This window comes from Dendrobates tinctorius, unplaced genomic scaffold (assembly GCF_039654945.1).
Source record: "Dendrobates tinctorius isolate UK_male_01 unplaced genomic scaffold, ASM3965494v1 ptg000293l, whole genome shotgun sequence".
NCBI lineage: Eukaryota > Metazoa > Chordata > Amphibia > Anura > Dendrobatidae > Dendrobates > Dendrobates tinctorius.
In genome coordinates, this window is record NW_027361960.1 from 11,918,160 (window position 1) to 11,942,070 (window position 23,911).

General features: G+C 44.1%; 1 protein-coding gene across 3 annotated transcripts in view; it reads left to right on the top strand.

The window, feature by feature from the left end:
• QPCT (glutaminyl-peptide cyclotransferase) overlaps positions 1–23,911 on the top strand; it is a 217,984-nt gene that overhangs the window by 177,886 nt on the left and 16,187 nt on the right. Inside the window, exon 6 of one of the 3 annotated variants that reach the window (XM_073560130.1) lies at positions 11,114–11,230. The exons of the other annotated variants lie outside the window; for them this stretch is intronic. Coding sequence (XP_073416231.1) covers positions 11,114–11,230 — 117 coding nt within the window. The remainder of the gene's footprint in view (positions 1–11,113; positions 11,231–23,911) is intronic. 3 annotated transcript variants of the gene reach the window in all.

A 23,911-nucleotide genomic window follows, 5' to 3' on the forward strand; every position in this document is an offset into this window, starting at 1 on the left:
TACACCTTATGTGGTAATAACTCTGGAATGCTTTTACATATCCAAGTGATTGCGAGACAGTGTATTTGTGACACATTGCACTTTATGCTACTATTAAATTTAGGTCCATATGATTTACATTTCTCCGCCAATACGCCATTTAAGGGCGGCAGTTAAGGGTATTTAAAGAATGAGGGTAGAGATCTGCCGGCCAACAGCCGGCAACAATAGAAAATTTTTCCTATTGGTTCATTTTGATCACCGTGATAGTGTCTATCATGGTGATCAAAATAAAAAAATAGTAAATTAAACCCCCCTTTATCACCCCCATAGTTAGGTAAAAATAATAACATTAAAAAAAAATTATTTATTTCCATTTTCACATTAGGGTTAGAGTTGGGCTAAAGTGACTTGGGCTAAAGTTAGTGTTAGGGTTGGGGCTAAAGTTAATGTTAGGGTTGGGGCTAAAGTTAGGCTTAGGGTTGGAGCTAGGGTTGGGATTATGGTTAGGGTTGGGATTAGGGTTAGGGGGGTGTTAGGGTTACGTTTTTAATTAGGGTTGGGATTAGGGTTAGGGGTGTTTTGGGGTTAGGGTTGTGTTTAGGGTTGGGATTAGGGTTAGGGATGTGTTGGGGTTAGGGTTGTGGTTAGGGTTGGGATTAGGGTTAGGGGTGTGTTGGGGTTAGGGTTGTGGTTAGGGTTATGGTTATTGTTGGGATTAGGGTTAGGGGTGTGTTGGGGTTAGGGTTGGAGCTAGAAATGATGGGTTTCCACTGTTTAGGTACATCAGGGGGTCTCCAAACGCGACATGGCACCACCATTGATTGCTGCTAATTTTACATTCAAAAAGTCAAACGGTGCTCCCTCCCTTCTGAGCCCTGCCATGCACCCAAACAGTGGCTTTTCCCCACATATGGGGTATAAGCGTACTCAGGAGAAATTACACAGCAAATTTTGTGGTCCATTTTCTCCTGATACCCATGTGAAAATAAAAAAAATTGGTTCCAAAGTAAATTTTTTGTGAAAAAAGTAAAATATTAATTTTTCCTTCCACATTGCTTTAGCACCTGAAGGGTTAATACACTTCATGAATGTGGTTTTGCTCACCTTGAGAGGTGCAGTTTTTAGAATGGTGTCACTTTTAAGTTTTTTCTGTTATATTTGCCCCTCCCCCAAACTCGCTTCAAATGTGAGGTGGTCCCTAAAAAAATGGTTTTGCAAAATTTTTTGGAAAAATAAGAAATCGCTTGTCAACTTTTAACCATTCCACCATAGTGGACATTTCTATTGTGAGCAATAATATAGGTATCTATTTATATTATACATGTTTTCCATGTATTTCTCCATAATTATTATATGGTTGTCTTCAATAATGTCATCTCACTGAATGATTTTTTTCGAAGTGTTGCGGTGTTTATCTGAGTTGGACGACAAGGGCCCAGCCCTATTACGGGCTTGTTTTTTGGTGTTTTGTTGTTTTTAATAATATCTTTTGCAGTGTTGTTATTTCAATAAAGCTATTTTGTATTTATTAATGGTGATCCCTGTTTTTGTGCATGCTACTTCTTGCCTTCTCTCTATGTGTACTATTTTTAGCATTTGGCAGGTGATTCCTTTTTGGTTACTCAGTGGTACCCTCTAGTCTCTTTCTCTTCTATCCGCGGTAGCGACACAAGCAGCCAGTGAAGCTGCTATTAGGGTTTCTGCTGCGACTCCTGTTCCGTTCTTCCCACATTTCCCGCTTCCTGATAAGTTCTCAGGGGATAGCAAGGCTTGCAGGGGATTCGTGAACCAGTGATCAGTTCAGCTGAAGCTACTGGCCTCACGTTTCTCATCTGAGCGGGCCAAGGTGGGATTTGTGGTGTCTTTATTGATGGACAGGGAGTTGGAGTGGGCTTTGCCGCTATGGGAACGTAAGGACCTGGTGGTACGGAGCTCCTCTGGTTTTTTGAACGCTCTGAAACAGGTCGTTCTTGGACCTCAGGTTACCCATGACACAGCACTCCAACTCCTGGGTTTAACTCAGGGCTCCCCCCCGACTAACCAGTTTGCCATCCGGTTCTGGACTTTAGCGATCAAGTTGGAATTGCCAGATAAGGTCCTGATCCCTGTTTTCTGGAGGGGTCTTGCAGACTAAGTCAAGGATGCTTTGACCACTAGGGAGATCCCAACTACACTGGAGGGCCTAATATCTATATCTAATCGCATTGATCTTCGGTACGCTGAATGAAGATTAGAGCGAGCCCAGTGTAGACAAAAGATTCGGTCAGCTCCAAGCTTTACTAATCCTTTGGGATCTTTGGCTCGGACAAGCGAAGTGGTGGAACCTATGGAGGTCTCTCGGATGGAAGTTAAGTCCCATCCTGTGCCTTCACGACCAGCTTGCTTTGTTTTTGAGCAGGCTGGTCATTACGCCAATAGATGTTCCAGGCGTTGGAGAGCTCGGCCGTGTCTAGTGGCTAACGGAGGAGGTTCTCTAGCCACGACAGATGTTTCATCCAAATTAACCTTCAAGGTGACTGTCTTATGGTTCGACCACTCACATTACTGAGGCTTGTGTGGATTCCCGGGCCAAGCGCAACTTTCTGTCTTCCACCTTCGCCCGACGGCACGCAGTACCCCTAGTAATGCTCCCAAAGCCATCACCATTCGGGTGGTTAATGGGTCTGCCCTTGCCACCCAAATTACTCATCTACCTGCCTCTCTTAAACTTACATTCTCTCCTAAACATCACAAGATCATTTCCTTATGGTCATCCCTGAGGGTATTGATGAAGTACTGTTGAGCATACCCTGGTTGCACCACCATTTACCTCATATAGATTGGACAACTGGGAGCATACTGGGATGGAGTGGGTCTTATGAGGGACAGTGTCTTAGGCTCCAAATTCAAGATGGGTCGAATGAGATCACATCAGAACTAACTTCTCTTCCTAGGCACTACTGGCAATATGCAGACGTGTTCTCAAAGAAGGCCGCAGAGACTCTTCCTCCCCATCGCCCCTATTATTGTCCTATTAACCTCATTCCAGGGGAAGAGCCTTCTCGGGGGCGCGTCTACCCGTTATCTCTCCCGGAGACTGAGGCTATGTCAGAATATATCAAGGAGAACCTGGCGAGAGGATTTATTAGGAAGTCAGTGTCTCCTGTGGGGGCTGGGTTCTTCTTTGTCCAGAAGAAAACCAAAAACAAAACACAAAACAAATATCCTGGAATGAAAAAGTAAAAAAAATATATTGCAAAAATTGCATGAAGGTAGTAATAATAGTAATAATAAGGGTATTTAGTTAACATAATTTTAATCAAAATAATGTAGAAGCCATCCCGCCACGTCACGGCAACCTTTGTGGGACAGTCCTAACTCTTGTATTTAAAACCTTTCCACTTGTCAAGTGACATAAATGTGAACAAGGACAGAGGGACTGAACCACCAGTAATAGTGTAGGCCAGACAGGATGGATTTTCCAACTCAGAAACAGGGCGGTCACACCCTTATATGCACAGAATGCACAATGAAACAAATGAGAAACTGGGTCTGAGCAGAAAAAGTAAATTAATGTGCATGCAAAATGTAATTGCATATGAACGTGGTGGGATGGCTTCTACATTATTTTGATTAAAATTATGTTAACTAAATACCCTTATTATTACTATTATTACTACCTTCATGCAATTTTTGCAATATATTTTTTTTACTTTTTCATTCCAGGATATTTGTTTTGTGTTTTGTTTTTGGTTTTCTCTGTGTAAAGGTCATGTGTTCATATGCAATTACATTTTGCATGCACATTAATTTACTTTTTCTGCTCAGACCCAGTTTCTCATTTGTCCAGAAGAAGAGCGGAGAACTTCGTCTTTGCATAGATTATAAGGGTTTGAATGCAGTGGCGTAGCAACTGTTTGTGGCACCCAGGGCGGTCGAAAAATTTGCCGCCCCTTTGGTCGTTGATAATCCGGAAGCATCCGAAGAGCCCACACTACACTCAAAGATCTAATTTTTAGTCTGCTACTAACTCTGCTGTTATTATTTCTAGACTTTCATCTTCTTGCAGTTCTCTATATATATATATGTATGTATTAGCTTGATGATGCTGGATGAATAATTTTTAATAATGTGACAGACCTTACATATTGGATTATATAGAGCCCTGTTTTTTATTACATACCATCCTGTCTTGTTAGCTGTATAATGCAATGATGGCTGATGGAGCATAGGAAAGCTTCCTTTCTAATCGAGGAGCTGATGGACTGGTAGTTTGGTCACCGACTCCTCGATCAGCAGTCATTTTATATCTAAAAAGAGAGGGGACTATGTGATAAAAGAGGGCACTGTAAATAACAAAATTAACAAGAATACACTATGTAAGAGACAGCACTATACATAACAGCAGAGGAAGCTATATAATAAGGGACGGCATCATATATAACTAGAGAGGATGGTACGTAATAAGGGATGGTGTTATACATAATAAAAGAGGAAACTATGTAACTAAGGATGGTGTTATACAGAATTAGTGAGTACACTATATACTAAGGGACTGTGTTAGACATAGTGAGTACACTATATACTAAGGGACTGTGTTAGACATAATAAACGATAATGTCTTCCTCCACCTCCCCCTGTTCCTAAGGCCATTATAAATCCCCCTTCCTCCCATCCCAATCCTCCACACCCCTCATTGTCCTCCTCCCCTCGCATCCCATTATGGTCCTCTCCCCCACCCCATCATTGCCCTCTTCACCACCTCCATCATTTTCTTCTCCCCCACCACTATCTTTGCTTTCTCCCCCACCACTCCCATCATTGCCCATTCCACCACCTCCATCATTTCCTCCTCCTCCACAACCCCCATTTATTGCCCTTTCCACCACCATCACCATTGCATTCTCCCCCACCACCCCATCATCATTTATTTTTCCCCACCAGCCCATCATTGCCCTCTCCATCACCCCCATCATTGTCTTCTCCTAATAACGCCCATCATTGCCTGCTCCATCACCCCATCATTGTCTTCTCTCCATCACTCCCATCATTGCCTTCTCCATCACCCCATCACTCCAATCAGTGCCTGCTCCATCACCCCATCACTCCCATCATTGTCTGCTCCATCACCCCCATCATTGCCTGCTCCATCACTCCCATCATTGCCTTCTCCTTCACCCCATCACTGCCTTCTCCCCATCACTCCCATCATTGCCTGCTCCATCACCCCATCATTGTCTTCTCCTCATCACTCCCATCATTGCCTTCTCCATCACCCCATCACTGCCTTCTCCCCATGACTCCCATCATTGCCTGCTCCATCACTCCCATCATTGTCTGCTCCATCACCCCCATCATTGCCTGCTCCTTCACTCCATCACTCCCATCATTGCCTTCTCCTTCACCCCATCACTGCCTTCTCCCCATCACTCCCATCATTGCCTGCTCCATCACCCCATCATTGTCTTCTCCCCATCACTGCCTTCTCCATCACCCCATCACTGCCTTCTCCCATGACTCCCATCATTGCCTGCTCCATCACCCCATCACTTCCATCATTGTCTGCTCCATCACCCCATCATTGCCTGCTCCATCACTCTATCACTCCCATCATTGCCTTCTCCTTCACCCCATCACCGCCTTCTGCCCATCACTCCCATCATTGCTTACTCCATCACCCCATCATTGTCTTCTCCCCATCATTGCCTTCTCCATCACCCCATCACTGCCTTCTCCCCATCACTTCCATCATTGCCTGCTCCATCACCCCATCACTCCCATCATTGTCTGCTCCATCACCCCCATCATTGCCTGCTCCATCACTCCATCACTCCCATCATTGCCTTCTCTGCATCACCCCCATCATGGCCTTCTCCCATTACCCCCTCATGGCCTTCTCCCATCACCCCAGGCATTATGGCCTTCTCTCCCCATCACGGGCTTCTCATGTCCCCATCTCCTCCAGGGCCAGGCTAACCTACACACACACACAGACACACACAAAGACATACACACAGACATACACACAGACATACACACACACATACATATATACACACACAGACAGACATACACACAGACATACATACAGACAGACATACACACGTACATATACACACACACACAGACATACATACACACAGACACCACCTCTCTCCTCTCAACTGTCCACAGCATCGCCCGCGCTTCCTCGCTCACACCACAGCGACCGCTGAATGATGACATCATTCAGCGGCGCTCCTCGGTGTCAAACAGGTAGCGCGGCCTCCGGGCAGGAAGCAGGACGGACCCTTGCAGCTCCGCTCCTGCTATTCCTGCTTGCAGGCAGCGGAGCTGCTGTGATTGCTCCCTGCCCGCCGCTGCACTGCACTGTGCCTCACTGCCTCCGCGCTTCTCCCACAGAGAGGAATTGCTGCTGCTGCCACACCGCCCCCACACATGTGCCGCCTGGGGCGGACCGCCCCCCCCACGCTACGCCACTGTTTGAATGCCATCACCATCAAAAACAAATACCCTTTGCCACTCATCTCCGAGCTCTTTGATAGGCTACGAGGTGCTAGGATTTCCACTAAATTGGATCTGCTTGGGGCCTATAGTTTAATTTGCATGTGAGAAGAGGACGAATGGAAGACTGCATTTAATACTCGGGACGGTCATTATGAATTCTTAGTGATGCTGTTTGATCTCTGTAATGCTCCCGCAGTCTTCAAGGATTTCGATAATGACATCTTTAAGGAGCTGTTATCCACATCTGTAGTGATGTATCTGGATGGCATCCTTATCTACTCTCCAGATCTTGACACTCACCGAAAATATGTCTGTAGGGTCTTCGAACTCTTACGCCCCAATTCCATTTTCGCCAAATTGGAAAAATGCATGTTTGAGCAGAGGTCTCTACCTTTTCTAGGGTATATTATTTCTGCCCAGGGCTTGGCAATGGACCCCGCCAAGCTAGAGTTGGTGATGAACTAGCCAAACCACGTTCCCTTAAAGTGGTGCATTGCTTCATGGGGTTTATCAACCATTACCGCCAGTTCATTCTCCACTTCGCTACCCTAGCAGCTCCTTTGGTAGCCCGCAGCAAGAAGGGAGCTAACCCTAAGCAGTGGTCTGAGGAGGTTTCTAAGGCCTTTATTTCCCTAAAGTCCTATGGCACTGGTGCAACATCGGTCCGATGTGGAAAAGCTCTTCATTCTGGAAGTGGATGCCTCTTCCGTTGGTGCAGGAGCAGTCCTGTACCAGAAGGATGCTCACGGTCAGAAATATCCTTGGTTTTATTTTCCAAGGCCTTTTCACCAGCAGAGAGGAATTATTCTATCGGAGACAGGGAGTTACTGGCCATGAAATTGGTCTTCTCGGCGTGGAGACACCTTCTGGAGGGGGGTCGGCACCCCTTCAAGGTTTTCACAGATCACAAGAATCTGCTCTCCTTGCAGATGGCTCAACGGCTGAATTCTCGCCAGGCCAGATGATCCTTATTCTTCTCCAGATTTAACTTCACTATCCATTTTCTGTCTGGGGAGAATAATTTACGTGCCAATGTCTTGTGACGCTCCGTAGTCTCATCTGAGGAAGGGGACGACCCACGGTTAATTGTCCCTTTCGGAGAGTCTCCAAACGGTGGCACCGAAGTCACTAGAGCAGGTGTCTCTGGGCAAATCCTATGTACCATCTAACTTGCAGCCAGAGGTACTCTCTTGGGCACACACTTCCAAGCTGAGTGGGCATTTCGGCATTAAGAGGACCACTGAGCTTCTGGCAAGGTCTTATTGGTGGCCTCGGATGGCGCGTGACGTAAGGGACTACGTTCAAGCTTGTGTCTCGTGTGCCAGGAATCGACCTTCCAGTCAGAGATCCGCAGGCTTGCTTCATCCCTTACCAGTTGCAGATAGGCCCTGGGAGATGGTCGGGATGGATTTTATTGTGGACCTGCCTAAGTCTCGTAACAACAGGGTTATTTGGGTGGTCACTGACCATTTTTCCAAAATGGTGCATCTGGTCCATCTTCCGTGCATGCCATCTGCGCGGGCCTTGGCGTACTATTCGTGAAGCATATTTTCTGCCTTCGTGGGATGCCTGACAAGATTGTCAGTGACCGGGGTCCCCAGTTCGCGTCTCGGTTCTGGAGAGAGCTTTGTCGGCTGCTCAATATTGAGCTCAATATCTCCTCTGCGTACCATCCCGAGACGAAAGGGCTGGTGGAGAGAAAAAACAGGACTCTGATCACATATTTAAGGAATTTTGTCTCTGCCAGGCATGATGACTGGGCATCCTTGCTGCCATGGGTGGAGTTTGTTCTAAAGAATGTCGTCTCCGTCTCTACTGGTCAGATGCCTTTTCTCTTAAACTACGGTCAGCATCCGCGTGTCCCCGTTCCCATGCCCGTCTTGTCTTCTGACCCTAGGGTGGTGGAATGGGCAGTGGAGGCTCGTGACATCTGGGATTGCAGGTAGGATGCCATCAAGGTTTCCAAAGAGAGAATGAGGGTCTCCGCCGACACGCATCGTCGTCCTGCCCTGATATTTGATCCTGGCGATTTATTGTGGCTGACAGCTCATAACATCAAGCTGTGATTAGTCCACCAAATTTTCTCCCTGCTATCTAGGTCCTTTCAAGGTCCTTGAACAGGTGAATCCTGTAGTCTACCGTTTCAGTCTTCCACCACATCTGAACATCACTAGCATCCTCCATGTGTCTTTATTAAAGCCTGTGTATATGACCTGGTCTTCCGGGACTCTTGCTGGGAGCTCGGATACATCCTCGCATAACTTTGAGGTCAATGCCACGGTTGGGTCCAAGGTCATGCGTGGCCAAAATTTTTTTGGGTGGACTGGAAGGGTCATGGGCCAGAAGATAGGACCTTGCAACCTATATAGCACATTCATGCCCCTTAGCTTACTGCGGCTTTCAAGCATTGCGAACATCACCGGGGGGTGGGTAATGTTAGGCGCTGGGATTCTCCCACTGCACAGGGTGGATACCAAACCTTGTCTGCCTCATTGGTCTCCCATTCAGACTCATCTGCTGCGGGTCCTGCTCAGCATAGACGTCGGTCCCATCGTCTAGCTCAGGCTCATGCTGTGCGCTTTTTTTTGCCAAGTCTTTAGTAGCCAATGATGTTAGGGGACAGTCCAGCGCTCTGGAGTCTAAGTCCGTAGATCACCGTACTGAGCATGTCCATGAGGTGGCACCTTCTCATTGGTGGTCGGTCGTCAGCTGCTCTGGTGATGTGGCAGCTCCGGATTGGTGCACGGGCAAGGTCCTGTCTGACTGGACTTGAGCCTATTGTGTAAAAGGCTCTCAGAGGTGCACGCCGGCAGCTAGTGTCATTTGTGATTATGTGTGTGTGAGTAGACAAGCTACCACTCTGTTTGCACATGTGAGTGTGCCGCTCTTATAACGGTGACTGTGTGTCTAGGCAGGCAGTGTAGGGTGGCAACTCCCGCTTGGCTTAGCATCTGTCTCCGGTTGTGTGTGCAGTTAGCACAGCTGTGTTTCAGAGCAAGCATAACCACCAGCCTAGACTTCCCTTGCAGGAGCGATAGGCACCCCACCTAGCATTATACTTGGTTTATCCCTGTGACATCTAACAGGGTATTGCACTCAGAGCTCTTTTGTTCAGTACGGCTCGGTGAAGTAATGGAGCTGGGTACTCTGAGTATCGTTCACATGGTGTGGCGTCTAACACTGTGTGATCTAGCAGTCGCTCGCCGTCTTGGTTCCGCCGTTACTCCATAGCAGCAGTTTTACATCTCTGCACGGTGGACCCCAGGTTGCACTTTATTATACATCTTTATTTAGTGCAGTCCGCCAACCCTAACAAACATGAAATACAATATGTCACAAAAAAACACTCTCAGAATCAGTAGGATCCGTTGAAGCGTTCCAGAGCTATAACCTCATAAAGTGGCAGTTGTCAGAATTGTAAAAATTGGCTTGGTCATTAAGTACCAAATTGGCTCTGTCACTAAGGGGTTAATCATGTGTATTGATTTGTAGCAAGGGGTTTGGGTTTTTTAGGTTCATTGTAACCATATCCATTGCCTGTTTTTTTGGGTTGCACTCTTAATTTCTTTTATGTTCTTTGTTTGTCATATGACTATTACTAAAAAAAAAAAGCTTTTTTTGTATTTTAGTGGCATTATATTTTGTACACTAATTTTTCTCCTTATTCTTTGCTAAAGTTATATTAGGTTGCTCATGGAGAACATTGTCCCTATCACTAACAGTATTTTATGTAATACTTATGAGTTTTTCTGATCTATTTTTTATTATTTCCTTTAATTTATCATGATAATTAGTGAATCATTTTTTTTAGCACCCTTGTTGTATACTCTATATAGCAGTGGTCCCCAGCCTTTCTGACCTAGAGAGCCACATTCAGCTCTAAGAGAGGGTCGCGAGCCACATCCAGCTCCTGCCCCCCTCACAGCAGTGGCAACCAGAGCCCTCATTACGGTTATTATGATAACCAAAGCTCTTCGACAGAAATCACCTTGAAGCAGTATACCAAGATCCAGGGGTTCCCACAATACCCCTATTCAGCATTCTCCCATCCAGCACTCCCAATACACCGTCACAGCCATTCTGTCTCCAGCGTACCATACGTAAGTTATCTCTAAACCCCTAAGACCAGTATATGTGCATCAGATCTGCTCTTCTGTGCAGGGCTGCTCACAAAATTCACCATTTTTAGATTTGCTCCTCATACCTGTTTGCTAGACCTGGAGCTCATTCACCAACCTGGCAGACAGCCGCGAGCCACAATTCATGGGACCGCGAGCCACATGTGGCTCCCGAGCTACAGGTTGGGACCCCTGCTATATAGAATAACTGAGTCAATAAAAAATATTTTCATTTTCTCCATTCATTATTAATCCTTTTAATAAACATAATAGAAAACTAGGTGATTTATAGAGTGAACGCTCATTCATTTTCCATTATATATCAGCATCTTCATCCTAATGAGATCACATAAAAATATTGTTTGTTGTATGGCCAGATTTTGAAATCTACATCTAAAGCCATATTAATTTCCTTGTCTTGAGAGTTTTGAATTTCTGAACCCTTTATTGAAAGTGAAATAGGCTGTCATTGATAAGGCTTCATCTTAAAAACTGTAGAACCTGTGTTTTGATGTTCTCTTTAATAGAAAGAAGATTGCATAATCTTGGACTACTGAAGAATCATCCCTCTGAAATTTTATACTTTTTAAACCGTTTGCGAGCAAGACAGATTGCTGATGATCATGTTCCATTTTTACAAAGAGGTATGAAAAAGTGCAGGTTTAATGAGCATTTTTTGTATATAAAGTTAGTACACTTGAAAAAAGACACATGCCCACCAGGTTCACCTAAGGGATGAGAAACTGCAAATGTACAGCCACAATGCAAGATCCATTCTGCACCAGAAGAGCTAATTTTTCCCTTTTGATCTCACTTGTGCTATAGACTAAACATTGAGAAAACAACTTCACACATTTAAATAAGCATTTACCGTATTTTGCGGATTATAAAACGCATCCGATTATAAGACACACCCCAAATTTTGAGGACAAAAAATAGTACTTCTTATAATCCATGTGCTTTATTGCTTACCCGGGGTAGTGGCTGCGGTGAAGCGGGGTCCCAGGGTCGCTGCTGGAAGAGGCAAGAGTGGAGCGTTGCTGCAGGCTGGGATGAGGGGATGTTCTGATGTGCGCCGCTGTGGGTATTCGGTGGTGCCCCCGCACTTACATGTTTCACTGTGCAGTGGACTCCGGGAAAATGGCTGTCGGAGCATGCGCAGATGGAGATCTCAGCACCAAGATCTCGGGAGATGAGATCTCAGCGGGCTTTTTCTTCACTGCCCAATGTTATAAAATTATGTGACATACCTGTGTGCCAATATGATCGACTGCACCCCTAGATGAATTGCACCCCTAGATGAGTTCATTGAGAGGTGTAGTTTGTAAAATGAGGTAACTTATGGGTGTTCTGATGTTCTGGCACTTCCAGGGCTCTGCCAATGTGACATGACACCCTCAAACCAGTTCAGCAAAATCAGAACTCCAATATGGGGCTTCCCTTCTGAGCTTTGCACTGTGCCTCTAAAGTAGTTTTCGGCCACATATGGGATATTGGTGTGAAATTGCACAACACATTTAGGGGTCTATTTTCTTCTGCTGTCCTTGTGGAAAAAAAGAAAAATATTTGGGCTAAAACAACATTTTTGTGGGAATAGTTACTTTTTTTCATTTTCACAGTTCAACGTTGTAAAATTCTGTAAAGCATCTGTGGGTTCCAGGTGTCCATCACACTTCTAGATAAATTCCTTAAGGGGTCTAGTTTCCAAAATGGGGTCACTTGTGGGGGGTTTACACTGTTTAGTCACATCACGAGCTCTGCAAATGTGACATGACACCCACAGACCATTCCATCAAAGTCTGCATTCCAAAACGTCAATCCTTCACTTCCGAGCCCTGACGTGCACCCAAACAGTGGTTTTCTCCCAAATATGAGGTATCCACGTACTCATGAGAAATTGCGTAATAAATTTTGGGGTCTATTTTTTTCTGTTATCCTTATAAAAATAAATAAAATTGGGGCTAAAGGATAATTCTTCTGTAAAAAATATGATTTTTGTATGCGTTCCAAAACATCACTTCTTCCTTTCTGAGCCCTGCTGTGTGCCAAATCAGTAGTTTTCCCCAATATGTAGGGTATCGATGTACTCAGGAAAAATTGCACAACAAATTTTTTCCTGTTACCCTTGAGAAAATGCAAAAGTTGGGGCTAAAAGAACATTTTGTGGAAAAAATGTGATCCTTTAATTTCACGGCTTAATGTTATAAACTTCTTTGAAGCACTTGGGGGTTCAAAGTGCTCACCACACATCTAGATAAGTTCCCTGAGGGGTCTAGTTTCTAAAATGGGGTCACTTGTGGGGGGTTTCCGCTGATTAGGCACATCAGGGGCTCTCCAAAGGCCACATGGAGTCCACTAATTGTTGCAGAAAATTTTGCATTAAAAAAGTCAAATGGCGCTCCTCCCCTTCGGAGCCCTGCCATGTGTCCAAACCGTACATTTTCTCCACATTTTGGGTATATCGGCTTACTCAGTTGAAATTGACAATTCACCATATAGAGGTAACAGAGTGCTGTCAGGGTTAACTAAACAAATCACCGAAGAGTGTACCCAATTTTTTTCAAATAAGTCATATAAAACGTAACTTTTAATAGTATTTTACATAAAAACAATGACAATTATGACTCACAAAATGACAAGCACTTACTGTATTTTTTGTCTGCAACAAATAGGGGAGGGAGGAAAATTTTTCCCCAAAATTGCACTCCCTACCCCTACCTACCTTTGGAGGTAGGCACCCTATACATGCGCAGTGGCACCCCCGCTTGTCGGTGGCTATCCCTCCCTTTCCCTAGAAAAGGCCCTAACAAAAAATATATAGGGTGCAGGGGATTAAGAGTAAGGTACCATATGTTTCATAATCAGATTTAACGTAGTGCCCTACCTCAGATATATAATATGGTATGTGTACTATATCAGATAAGGAAGATCCCTATAGCCAGGGTACCCAGAGGTAGCGAAGAGGCAACCAATATAGGTATGCAACACAGATCACTATTTCCAGGCAAAATATATCATCACATAGGGGTGAGATGTATATATGCAGATGCAATCAATTATCAACATCACACACCCTTTTAATCATGTCATTATTGTACCCCATTTTTTTTAACAATAGAGGGGACCCTTTCATTAAGGGTCCAGACAAAAATAATTAAATCAAACAAGCGGTTTTACTAGACAGTATATTATAGGATCAGTATAGCACAAATAAGAAATAAATTATTCAGGTACATTTGCACAAAATCCCTAACACAATGGAAACAGGATAGAGCTTTAGGAACATATTCAGCAGTTGAAATAAATTCTTTCATGTGCGTCAATCACATTGTTATTGCACATACCCCTTAAATTGAGAGAGACATTATGGCAAAGCATATTTTCCAGCCACCATCCTTATAATCAGTCCAGTATGTATGTTCTTGACGCTTTTCTCCGTCATGCGGTTCATCAGGAGAACATACTGGTAAAGTATATAAAAGAAGAACTTGTCTCATAGTGTTAAAGAGAAGACATAGACAGCATGGGAGTGATGCCCATCAGCGTAAGTCATGGAGCCGATATCCGCCATGCTTTCACCTCACCACCGCCCCTCCATTTGAGGCATCCATAGAAATACTTCCAGGGGACCCCGGAGACCATTTCCTCTCTGCCTGGAACGCAATTGCAGCTCATTTCCTGCATTTGCATATTGCGTGTGCGCTGACTCAGTGGTTTTCCGCCCTCCATTATACTGGAACGCACCATGCGGTTCACCTTGCGCGTGCGCAGAAACAATTCTCCTTTAACCCTGTTCTACTTAATTTTTTTGAGCTTCTGGGGGGATTTTCTTATTGGCGTTTCTATCCAGGAGTAAGTAAACTTAAAAAAAATCCCCATCCTCTAATACACTTATACAAAATAGCGATTTCCACTAAGGGGAGAGTTAACAGGGTGAGGCGGTACCCATAAATCTCAAGGTGCACATAAAGTACAAAAGCAACATCAGCTCCAAGAGTCAGGTTTTTTCCGTTTTTCATGATGCAATAAACATAGCTAATTTAGGCCAACACCTATCTAGGTCAGTGGGCTTCCATAGCGGTTTTCTCATGGGTCTGAAGAATGTGAGAAAGGGGTTTTCAAAGCAAGACGCTTAAAAAAGGAGGGTAACCACAGTTACCCTCAAGAGGAGGAGAGTGAGAGATTCACAGAAAGCAGCCAAATTGTAGCTGCTCATTGAGACCATTTGGGGATATACTATTCATACGATAGATCCACCTTGTCTCTTTTTGTAAAACCAAACAGTCCCAGTTACCTCCCCTTTTTGGTGGAGTCACCACCTCCATTGCCATAAAGTGGAAGCAGCTCAAATCCCCACCATGTATATCTCTCACATGTCTAGAGATAGGGGTATCACTGGCACTAATAATATCACCCAGGTGTTTCCCCACCCTCCTACGAAGTTCACGCTTGGTTTTCCCTATATAATCACTGGGGCAGGTGCATTGAAATAAGTACACCACCCCATTGTTTTTACAGTTGGAAAAATGTCTACATTGATAAGTCTTACTTGTATTAGCACTAGTGAAGGTATTTGCCCTCAAGAGATAGTTACAAAATTTACACTTCCCACATTTGAAGTTACACCTTTCTCTGTTGTCCAGCGAAGTTGGTTGCCTAACAAGGGGAGAGCATTCACTATGCACAAGCCAATCCCGTATGGATGTCCCCCTATGGTAAATCACAGATGGATATTCAGGGATGAGGTCACCTATATAAGGGTCCATTTTTAGTATATTCCAATATTTTTGTAATTAATTCCATCTGACCCATAGATACTGACCTTTATGGATCCCCCTTCTCATGTTGGGGGTGATGGCTATCCCATTGTAAAAAAGAGTATTTGTAGTTTCACAGAATATTTCAGTGGTAATACGTCCAGTGTCATCCTTAGTTAATCTCATATGTAAGTTTAAGGCCCAAGTGGTTAACATTTAGTTTTCCCACAAAATTAGAGAAATTATTCGGACTATCCGACCACAGTATGAACACATCATCCAGGTAGCGACTCTAAAATAATATATTAGGGTACCACCATGAAGTAGCAGCCTCCCAAAAACAATGGTGTCCTCCCACTAGCCCAGGAACAGTTTAGCATATATATGGGCACATGGGCTCCCCATTGCTGTGCCTTTGGGCTGGTGGAAGAACTTACCGATAAAGGAGAAAAAATTTTTGCTTTAATATAAACTCCATCAATCCCAGTACAAATTGGTTATGTGCCATATACTGCAGTCCCCTGGATCTAAGATAATATTCCACCACCTGGAGCCCAATATCATGGGGGATGTTACCATATAGAGCTTCCACGTCCATGGATGCCAGATACACGCACCCACAGTTATATCTTCCAACTTGAGAAGGAGGTCCGAAATATCTCTAACATAGGATGGCAAAGATATCACAAAAGGACTCAGTACCCTGTCTATATAGATGCCTGAATTCTGGGTAACAGAATCAATTCCGGCAACAATAGGGCTGCCTTTTAATGGGCTCAAACCCTCATGCATCTTGGCTAGTGCGTAAAAGACAGCCAGGCAAAATGGGAAAAACAGGGCAGGAGGAGCTATATGCCCACCTGAAACAGTTATCAAAGGAACATGTCCCCATCAAGATCCTCTGCACCATCATCCTTGGCCTCGCTCTCTATTTTTAGAGAAGGAGAGGGGAATGGGAATAGTCCTCACAGGGGAAAAAAATTAGGAGAGGCCATGATTGTCTAGAGAATAGATGAGAATGAAATTATTAATATTTCCTCCTACACATTATCCCCATTGGAAAGGTCTGTTCTGTCTAGGGTATTATCTTATGTACCAACAATCCGTTTTGATGATTTTACTTGGGTCAAAGACATTAATTTGTTTGCCTGCAAGTTAAAATGGAAGAAATTTTTTAAAACCCAAGACGGTGCGGAGTGTGTATCTCTGGGAATTATAGAAGCAAATCTTCCTAATGTTAGAGTTCTGACGGAATTAATGAAGGAGAGTGATAGGCAGCCAGAACTGGGCCCATTTACAGATCTAAAGGTTAAAAGTACCAAAATGTCCCCATGTATGGGCTATAATAGTATCGATGTATTTACTAAACTAGTGGTGGACGAATTAAAGCTCATGAGTGGTATCTAGGCAAGGAATTATTCTAACATGTCGAGAATGGAGAGGGAAGCTCTTAATAAATTGTCAGATAATAAAAAACTTATCTTTAAACCCTCAAATAAGGGAGGCAACCTTGTTGTAATGAGCAAGAACAAAGATAAATATCTACAAACGTGTAATAGGATCTTGAGGGATGAGGATACCTATAAAATCTTGAGGGAAGATCCCACTAGTGAATTCTTACAATAATTCACTAGTGGGATCTTCCCTCAAGATTTCATAGTAAAGCAAATATATGAAGCAGGTACTCAAGGAGAAGTCATTATGGGGGACTTCAACTACCCTGAAATACACTGAGGAACAGAAACCTGCAGTTCCAGCAAAGGTAATAGGTTTTAGACAACTATGAGAGACAATTACCTCTCACAACTGGTTCAGGACCCAACAAGAGGGTGGGCACTGCTAGACCTAATATTAACCAACAGGCCAGACCGCATATCAACTGTAAGGGTTGAGGGTCACTTGGGTAATAGTGATCACAAATGAATAAGTTTTCATGTATCCTTTAATAAGATGTGTAGTAGAGGGGTTACAAGGACACTAAACTTCAGGAAGGCAAATTTCCAACGGATAAGAGATGATCTTGGTGCAACTAACTGGGACGATATCCTGAGACATAAAAATACACAAAGAAAATGAGAGACATTTATTAGCATCCTGAATAGGACCTGTGCACAATATATACCATATGGGAATAAATATGCTAGAAATAGGAGGAAACCACTATGGCTAAATAGAGCTGTAAGGGGTACAATAAGTGACAAAAAGAAAGCATTTAAAGAATTAAGGCAAGTAGGTAGTGATGAGGCATTAAATAAATACAGAAAATTATATAAATTCTGTAAAAAGCAATCAAGGCAGCAAAGATTGAGACAGAGAGACTCATTGCCAGAGAAAGTAAAAATAATCCCAAAATATTCTTTAACTACATAAATAGTAAGAAACTAAAAAATGATAGTGTTGGGCCCGCTTCTTTTTAACATATTTATTAATGACCTTGTAGGGGGCATGCAGAGTAGAATTTCAATATTTGCAGATGACACTAAACTCTGCAGGGTAATCAATACAGAGGAGGACAATTTTATATTACAGGAGGATTTATGTAAACTAGAAGCTTGGGCTGATAAATGGCAAATGAGCTTTAATGGGGATAAATGTAACGTCATGTACTTGGGTAGAATAAACAAGATGTATAATTATGTTCTTAATTGTAAAGCTCTGGGCAAAACTGTCACTGAAAAAGACCTGGGTATATGTGTGGACGACAAACTCACATTTAGTGGCCAGTGTCAGGCAGCTGCTGCAAAGGCAAATACAATAATGGGATGCATTAAAAGAGGCATAGATGCTCATGAGAAGAACATAATTTTACCCCTATACAAGTCACTAGTGTGACCACACTTAGAATACTGTGTACAGTTCTGGTCTCCGGTGTATAAGAAAGACATAGCTGAACTGGAGCGGGTGCAGAGAAGAGCGACCAAGTTTATTAGAGCACTGGGGGTGTGCCGTGCCAAGACAGGTTATCACACTTGAGGTCATTTGGAAAAATGAAGGCTTAGGGGTGATCTTATTATAATGTATAAATATATGAGGGGACAGTACAAAGACCTTTCTAATGATCTTTTTACACTTAGGCCGGTTTCACATTAGCGCTTTTTCAGCGCACGCACGGCCGGGGGTAGCTCCGCCCCCGAGCCGGCTCTCTGCCCGGCGTGCCCGCCCCTTGCTTGTAGCGCCGCCTACTAGCGGACAGCGGCGCCTGCGATCGGCGCACCCTATCTTTAGCATAGGGTGCGCAGATCGTGCGCAGGCCGTGCGCTAGTTGCGCTTTGACCTGCGCTGCGCACTTTTGACGGTGCGCCGTGCGCGCCAAAATCAAACTTTTTGGATTTTGGCGCGCACGGCGCACCGTCAAAAGTGCGCAGCGCAGGTCAAAGCGCAACTAGCGCACGGCCTGCGCACGATCTGCGCACCCTATGCTAAAGATAGGGTGCGCCGATCGCAGGCGCCGCTGTCCGCTAGTAGGCGGCGCTACAAGCAAGGGGCGGGCACGCCGGGCAGAGAGCCGGCTCGGGGGCGGAGCTACCCCCGGCCGTGCGTGCGCTGAAAAAGCGCTAATGTGAAACCGGCCTATGACCTGTGACCTCAATGGGATTAAGATCTGGGGAGTTTCCAGGCCATGGTCCCAAAATCTCTATGTTTTGTTCCCTGAACCATTTAGTTATCACCTTTGCTTTATGGCAAGGTGCTCCATCATGTTGAAAAAGGCATTGTTGATCACCAAACTGCTCTTGGACGGTTGGGAGAAGTTGCTCTTGGAGGACATTCTGATACCATTATTTATTCATGGCTGTGTTTTTAGGCAAGACTGAGAGAGAGCCCATTCCCTTGGCTGAGAAGCAACCCCACACATGAATGGTTTCAGGATGCTTGACAGTTGGCATGAGACAAGACTGGTGGTAGCGCTCACCTGGTCTTCTCTGAATAAGTCGTTTTCCAGATGTCCCAAACAATCGAAAAGGGGATTTATCAGAGAAAATGACTTTACCCCAGTCCTCAGCAGTCCACTCCCTGTACCTCTTGCAGAATATCAGTCTATCCATGATGTTTTTCCTGGAGAGAAGTGGCTTCTTTGCTGCCCTCCTTGAGACCAGGCCTTGCTCCAAGAGTCTCCGCCTCACAGTGCGTGCAGATGCACTCACACCTGCCTGCTGCCATTCCTGAGCAAGCTCTGCACTGCTGGTAGCCTGATCCCGCAGCTGAAACACTTTTAAGAGACGGTCCTGGCGCTTGCTGGTCTTTCTTGGGCGCCCTGGAGCCTTTTTGGCAACAAGGGAACCTCTCTCCTTGAAGTTCTTGATGATGCGATAGATTGTTGACTGAGGTGCAATCTTTCTAGCTGCGATACTCTTCCCTGTTAGGCCATTTTTGTGCAGTGCAATGATGACTGCACGTGTTTCTTTAGAGATAACCATGGTTAACAGAAGAGAAACAATGATGCCAAGCACCAGCCTCCTTTTAAAGTGTCCAGTGGTGTCATTCTTACTTAATCATGACAGATTGATCTCCAGCCCTGTCCTCATCAACACCCACACCTGTGTTAATGGAGCAATCACTGAAACGATGTTAGCTGGTCCTTTTAAGGCAGGGCTGCAATGATATTGAAATGTGTTTTGGGGGGTAAAGTTCATTTTCTAGGCAAATATTGACTTTGCAAGTAATTGCTGTTAAGCTGATCACTCTTTATAACATTCTGGACTATATGCAAATTGCCATTAGAAAAATGAAGCAGTAGACTTTGTAAAATTAATATTTGTGTCATTCTCAAAACTTTTGGCCATGACTGTAGATTTCTTGATAGGGTGTTGATCCAGGGAACTAGTCTGATTGCCGTATGTGGAGTCGGGAAGGAATTTTTTCCCTAATGTGGCCTTCTAAGGTACTAGTGAAAGAGAAAGGACATCTTTATTAAAGAAAAGGGACTTGGAGTACTCCAAATCCCAGATTAGAATCATAGGTACTTTTGACAATAACTCAAGTGAGATAAAATGGATTCTACAAAATTATTGGAATATACTACAAATGGACCCTGATATGGTGACCTCATCCCTGATTATCCAACTGTGACTTACCGTAGGGGGAGATCCATACGGGATCGCCTTGTGCATAGTGAATACTCTCCCCTTGTTAGGCAACCAACTTGATTAGATAACAGAGAAAGGGGTAACTTCAAATGTGGGAAGTGTAAATTTTGTAAATATATCTTGAGAGCAAATACCTTCACTAGTGCTAATACAAGTAAGAGTTATCAATGTAGACACTTTTCCAACTATAAAAATAATGCGGTGGTGTACTTATTTCAATGCACCTGCCCCATTGATTATATAGAGAAAACCAAGTGTGAACTTTGGAGGAGGGTGGGGGAACACCTGGGTGATATTATTAATGACTGGGATACCCCTATCTCTAGACATGTGAGAGATATACATGGTGTGGATTTGAGCTGCTTCCACTTTATGGCAATGGAGGTGGTGACTCCACCAAAAAGGGGAGGTAATTGGGCTGTTTGGTTTTACAAAAAGAGACAAGGTGGATCTATCGTATGAATAGTATATCCCCAAATGGTCTCAATGAGCATCTACAGTTTGGCTGCTTTTTGTGAACCCCCCACTCTCCTTAAGCACTTTTTGCTGTAGTTATCTTCCTTTTTAAAGCATCTTACTTTGATCACCCCTTTCCCACTTTCTTCGAATCCGTGAGAAAACTGCAATGGAGGCCCACTGACCTAGATAGGTGTTGGCCTAAATTAGCTATGTTTATTGCATCATGAAACACAAAAAAACTGACTCTTGGAGATGATGTTGTTTTTATACTTTATGTGCGCCTTGAGATTTATGGGTACCGCCTCACTCTGTTAACTCTCCCCTTAGTGGGAATCGCTATTCTGTATATGTGTTTTAGAGGATGGGGATTTTTTTAAAGTTTACTTACTCCTGGATAGAAACGCCGATAAGATAATCCCCCAGAAGCTCAAAAAAGATTAAGTAGAGCATGATTAAAGACGGATGAAGACGGATTCTCCGTCGAAACGCGTTGTGGTTTAACCCCATCTCTTGTCTGAGTCTCTTTCCTGCGCTCCTAAGACCGTTTCCATTTTCTCATTACTACAAAGATATGGCAGCAGAACCAAGCTTACTGCAGAGATATAGGAGCAGAACAGAGCTTACTACAAAGATATGGCAGCAGAACCGAGCTTACTACAGAGATATAGGAGCAGAACAGAGCTTACTACAGAGATATGGGAGCAGAACGGAGCTTACTACAGAGATATAGGAGCAGAAAAGAGCTTACTACAAAGATATGGCAGCAGAACCGAGCTTACTACAAAGGTATGGCAGCAGAACCGAGCTTACTACAGAGATATGAGAGCAGAACGGAGCTTACTATAGAGCTATGGGAGCAGAAAAGAGCTTACTACAAAGATATGCCAGCAGAACTGAGCTGACTACAGAGATATGGGAGGAGAACAGAGCTTACTACAGAGATATGGGAGCAGAACCAAGCTTACTATAGAGATATGGTAGCAGAACGGAGCTTACTACAGAGATATGGGAGCAGAAAAGAGCTTACTACAAAGATATGGCAGCAGAGCCGAGCTTACTACAGAGATATAGGAGCAGAACAGAGATTACTACAGAAATATAGGAGAAGAACGGAGCTTACTACAGAAATATGGGAGCAGAACGGAGCTTACTATAGAGCTATGGGAGCAGAACTGAGCTTACTACAAAGATATGGGAGCAGAACCGAGCTTACTGCAGAGATATAGATCAGAATAGAGAATACTCCAGAGATATGAGAGCAGAAAGGAGCATACTATAGATATTGGGCACAAAACCGAGCTTACTACAGAGATATGAGAGCAGAACCGAGATTACTATAGAGGTATGAAAGAAGAACCAAACTTACTACAAAGATAAGGGTGCAAAACCCAGCTACCTACAGAGATTTGGAGCAGAACCAAGCTTACTACAGAGATATGGGAGCAGAACCAAGCTTAGTATAAAGTTATGGGAGCAGAACCAAGCTTACTACAGAGATATGGGAGCAGAACCGAGCCTACTACAGAGATATGGGAGCAGAAATGAGCTTACTTCAGAAATATAGGAGGCAAAACGGAGTTTACTACAGAAATATAGGAGCAAAACGAAGCTTACTATAGAGCTATGGGAGCAAAACTGCGCTTACTACAGAAATATGAGAGCAGAACCAAGCTTACTACAGAGATATGGGAGCAGAACCGAGCCCTAAGAAAAAAATTAGTGAGTGCCCCTATCACTAACTAATAATGTCCCCATTTATAACAAATAATGTCCTCTGAGTGACCACAAAGCTCTGAATATACAGAATGATGGTCCTACATACCACAAAACAAAATACGATGGTCCCCAAAGCCCTTTATTATATATTGAGGACCCCAGATCTCCCTATACATGGTAAAATGGCTACATACTGTAGCCCCTATATAAAATAAGATGTTCCCATTGCCCCTAAATATAGTATGATGGACCCCTATGACCCTATATGCAGCATGAAGGTCCCCCTGCCCCTATATATAGTATGAAGGTCCCCACTGCTCCCTGTATATAGTGTCAGGGTCCTGACAGCGCCGGCGTACAGCCTCCACTAAGCAGGGACTCACCCGCACCGTAGGGACCCCTGGGGACAAGAACAGCCGGAAAATAAAGATGCACAGGACCTGAATGTAGAAGTTTAGCAAGCCAGCATAGGACCTATGGTCATGTGAACGGTCATGTGACTGCAAGGGGGCGGGGCTTAGCATCCTGCTTTCAGAGAAGGTAGAAAACTCAGAATCGGGCAAAGCAGAGGTCAAGCACAATACAGGCAAGCGAGGTACAGGGGGATAATCAGACTGGAGGGCAGACAAAGCCAAAGGTCATACACAAGATATCAATACAGTACCAGGGATGAGACAGAACGGATAGTCCGGGCTAAGCAGAGATCAAAACCAAACGGACGTAGAAGGTACCAAGCAGAATCCAAAGCAATATCCAGAGAACAGACCGAGTCATACACAGAGAATCATGCAACCAGAACACAGCACTAACACACTCAGGGGTCACCACACAATGCCAAGGGCGAAAGTATAACTGACGGGAGATGGGAGCTTCCTGAGGCTATAAGAAGCCTCCCCAGAACCAATGAGATGACACCATAATAGGTCCCAGGTGTGCAGGTGAGAGTCTGCACTGAGATCAGAACATTAACTCCAGAAGTGCCGGTCACCCAGCACTGGTATCATGACATATAGTATGAAATCCCCTTTGCCCCCTATGTATATACAGTTGATACCCGAAGTTTACATCCACTGTATAAAAACACAAATCTGCATGTTCTTCTCTATCTGACATGAAATCAGAATAAACCTTTCCCGTTTTAGGTCATAGGTGTCTTTTTATATAATGTATGGAAACTTCTGGTTTCAACTGAATAGTATGATGACCCCACTGCCCTGTATATATAGTATAAAGGTCCCTACTGCACCAAATAAATTGTTTGATGGCCCCAGTTGCCCCCATGTATATAGTAGAATGGTCCCAGTTCCCC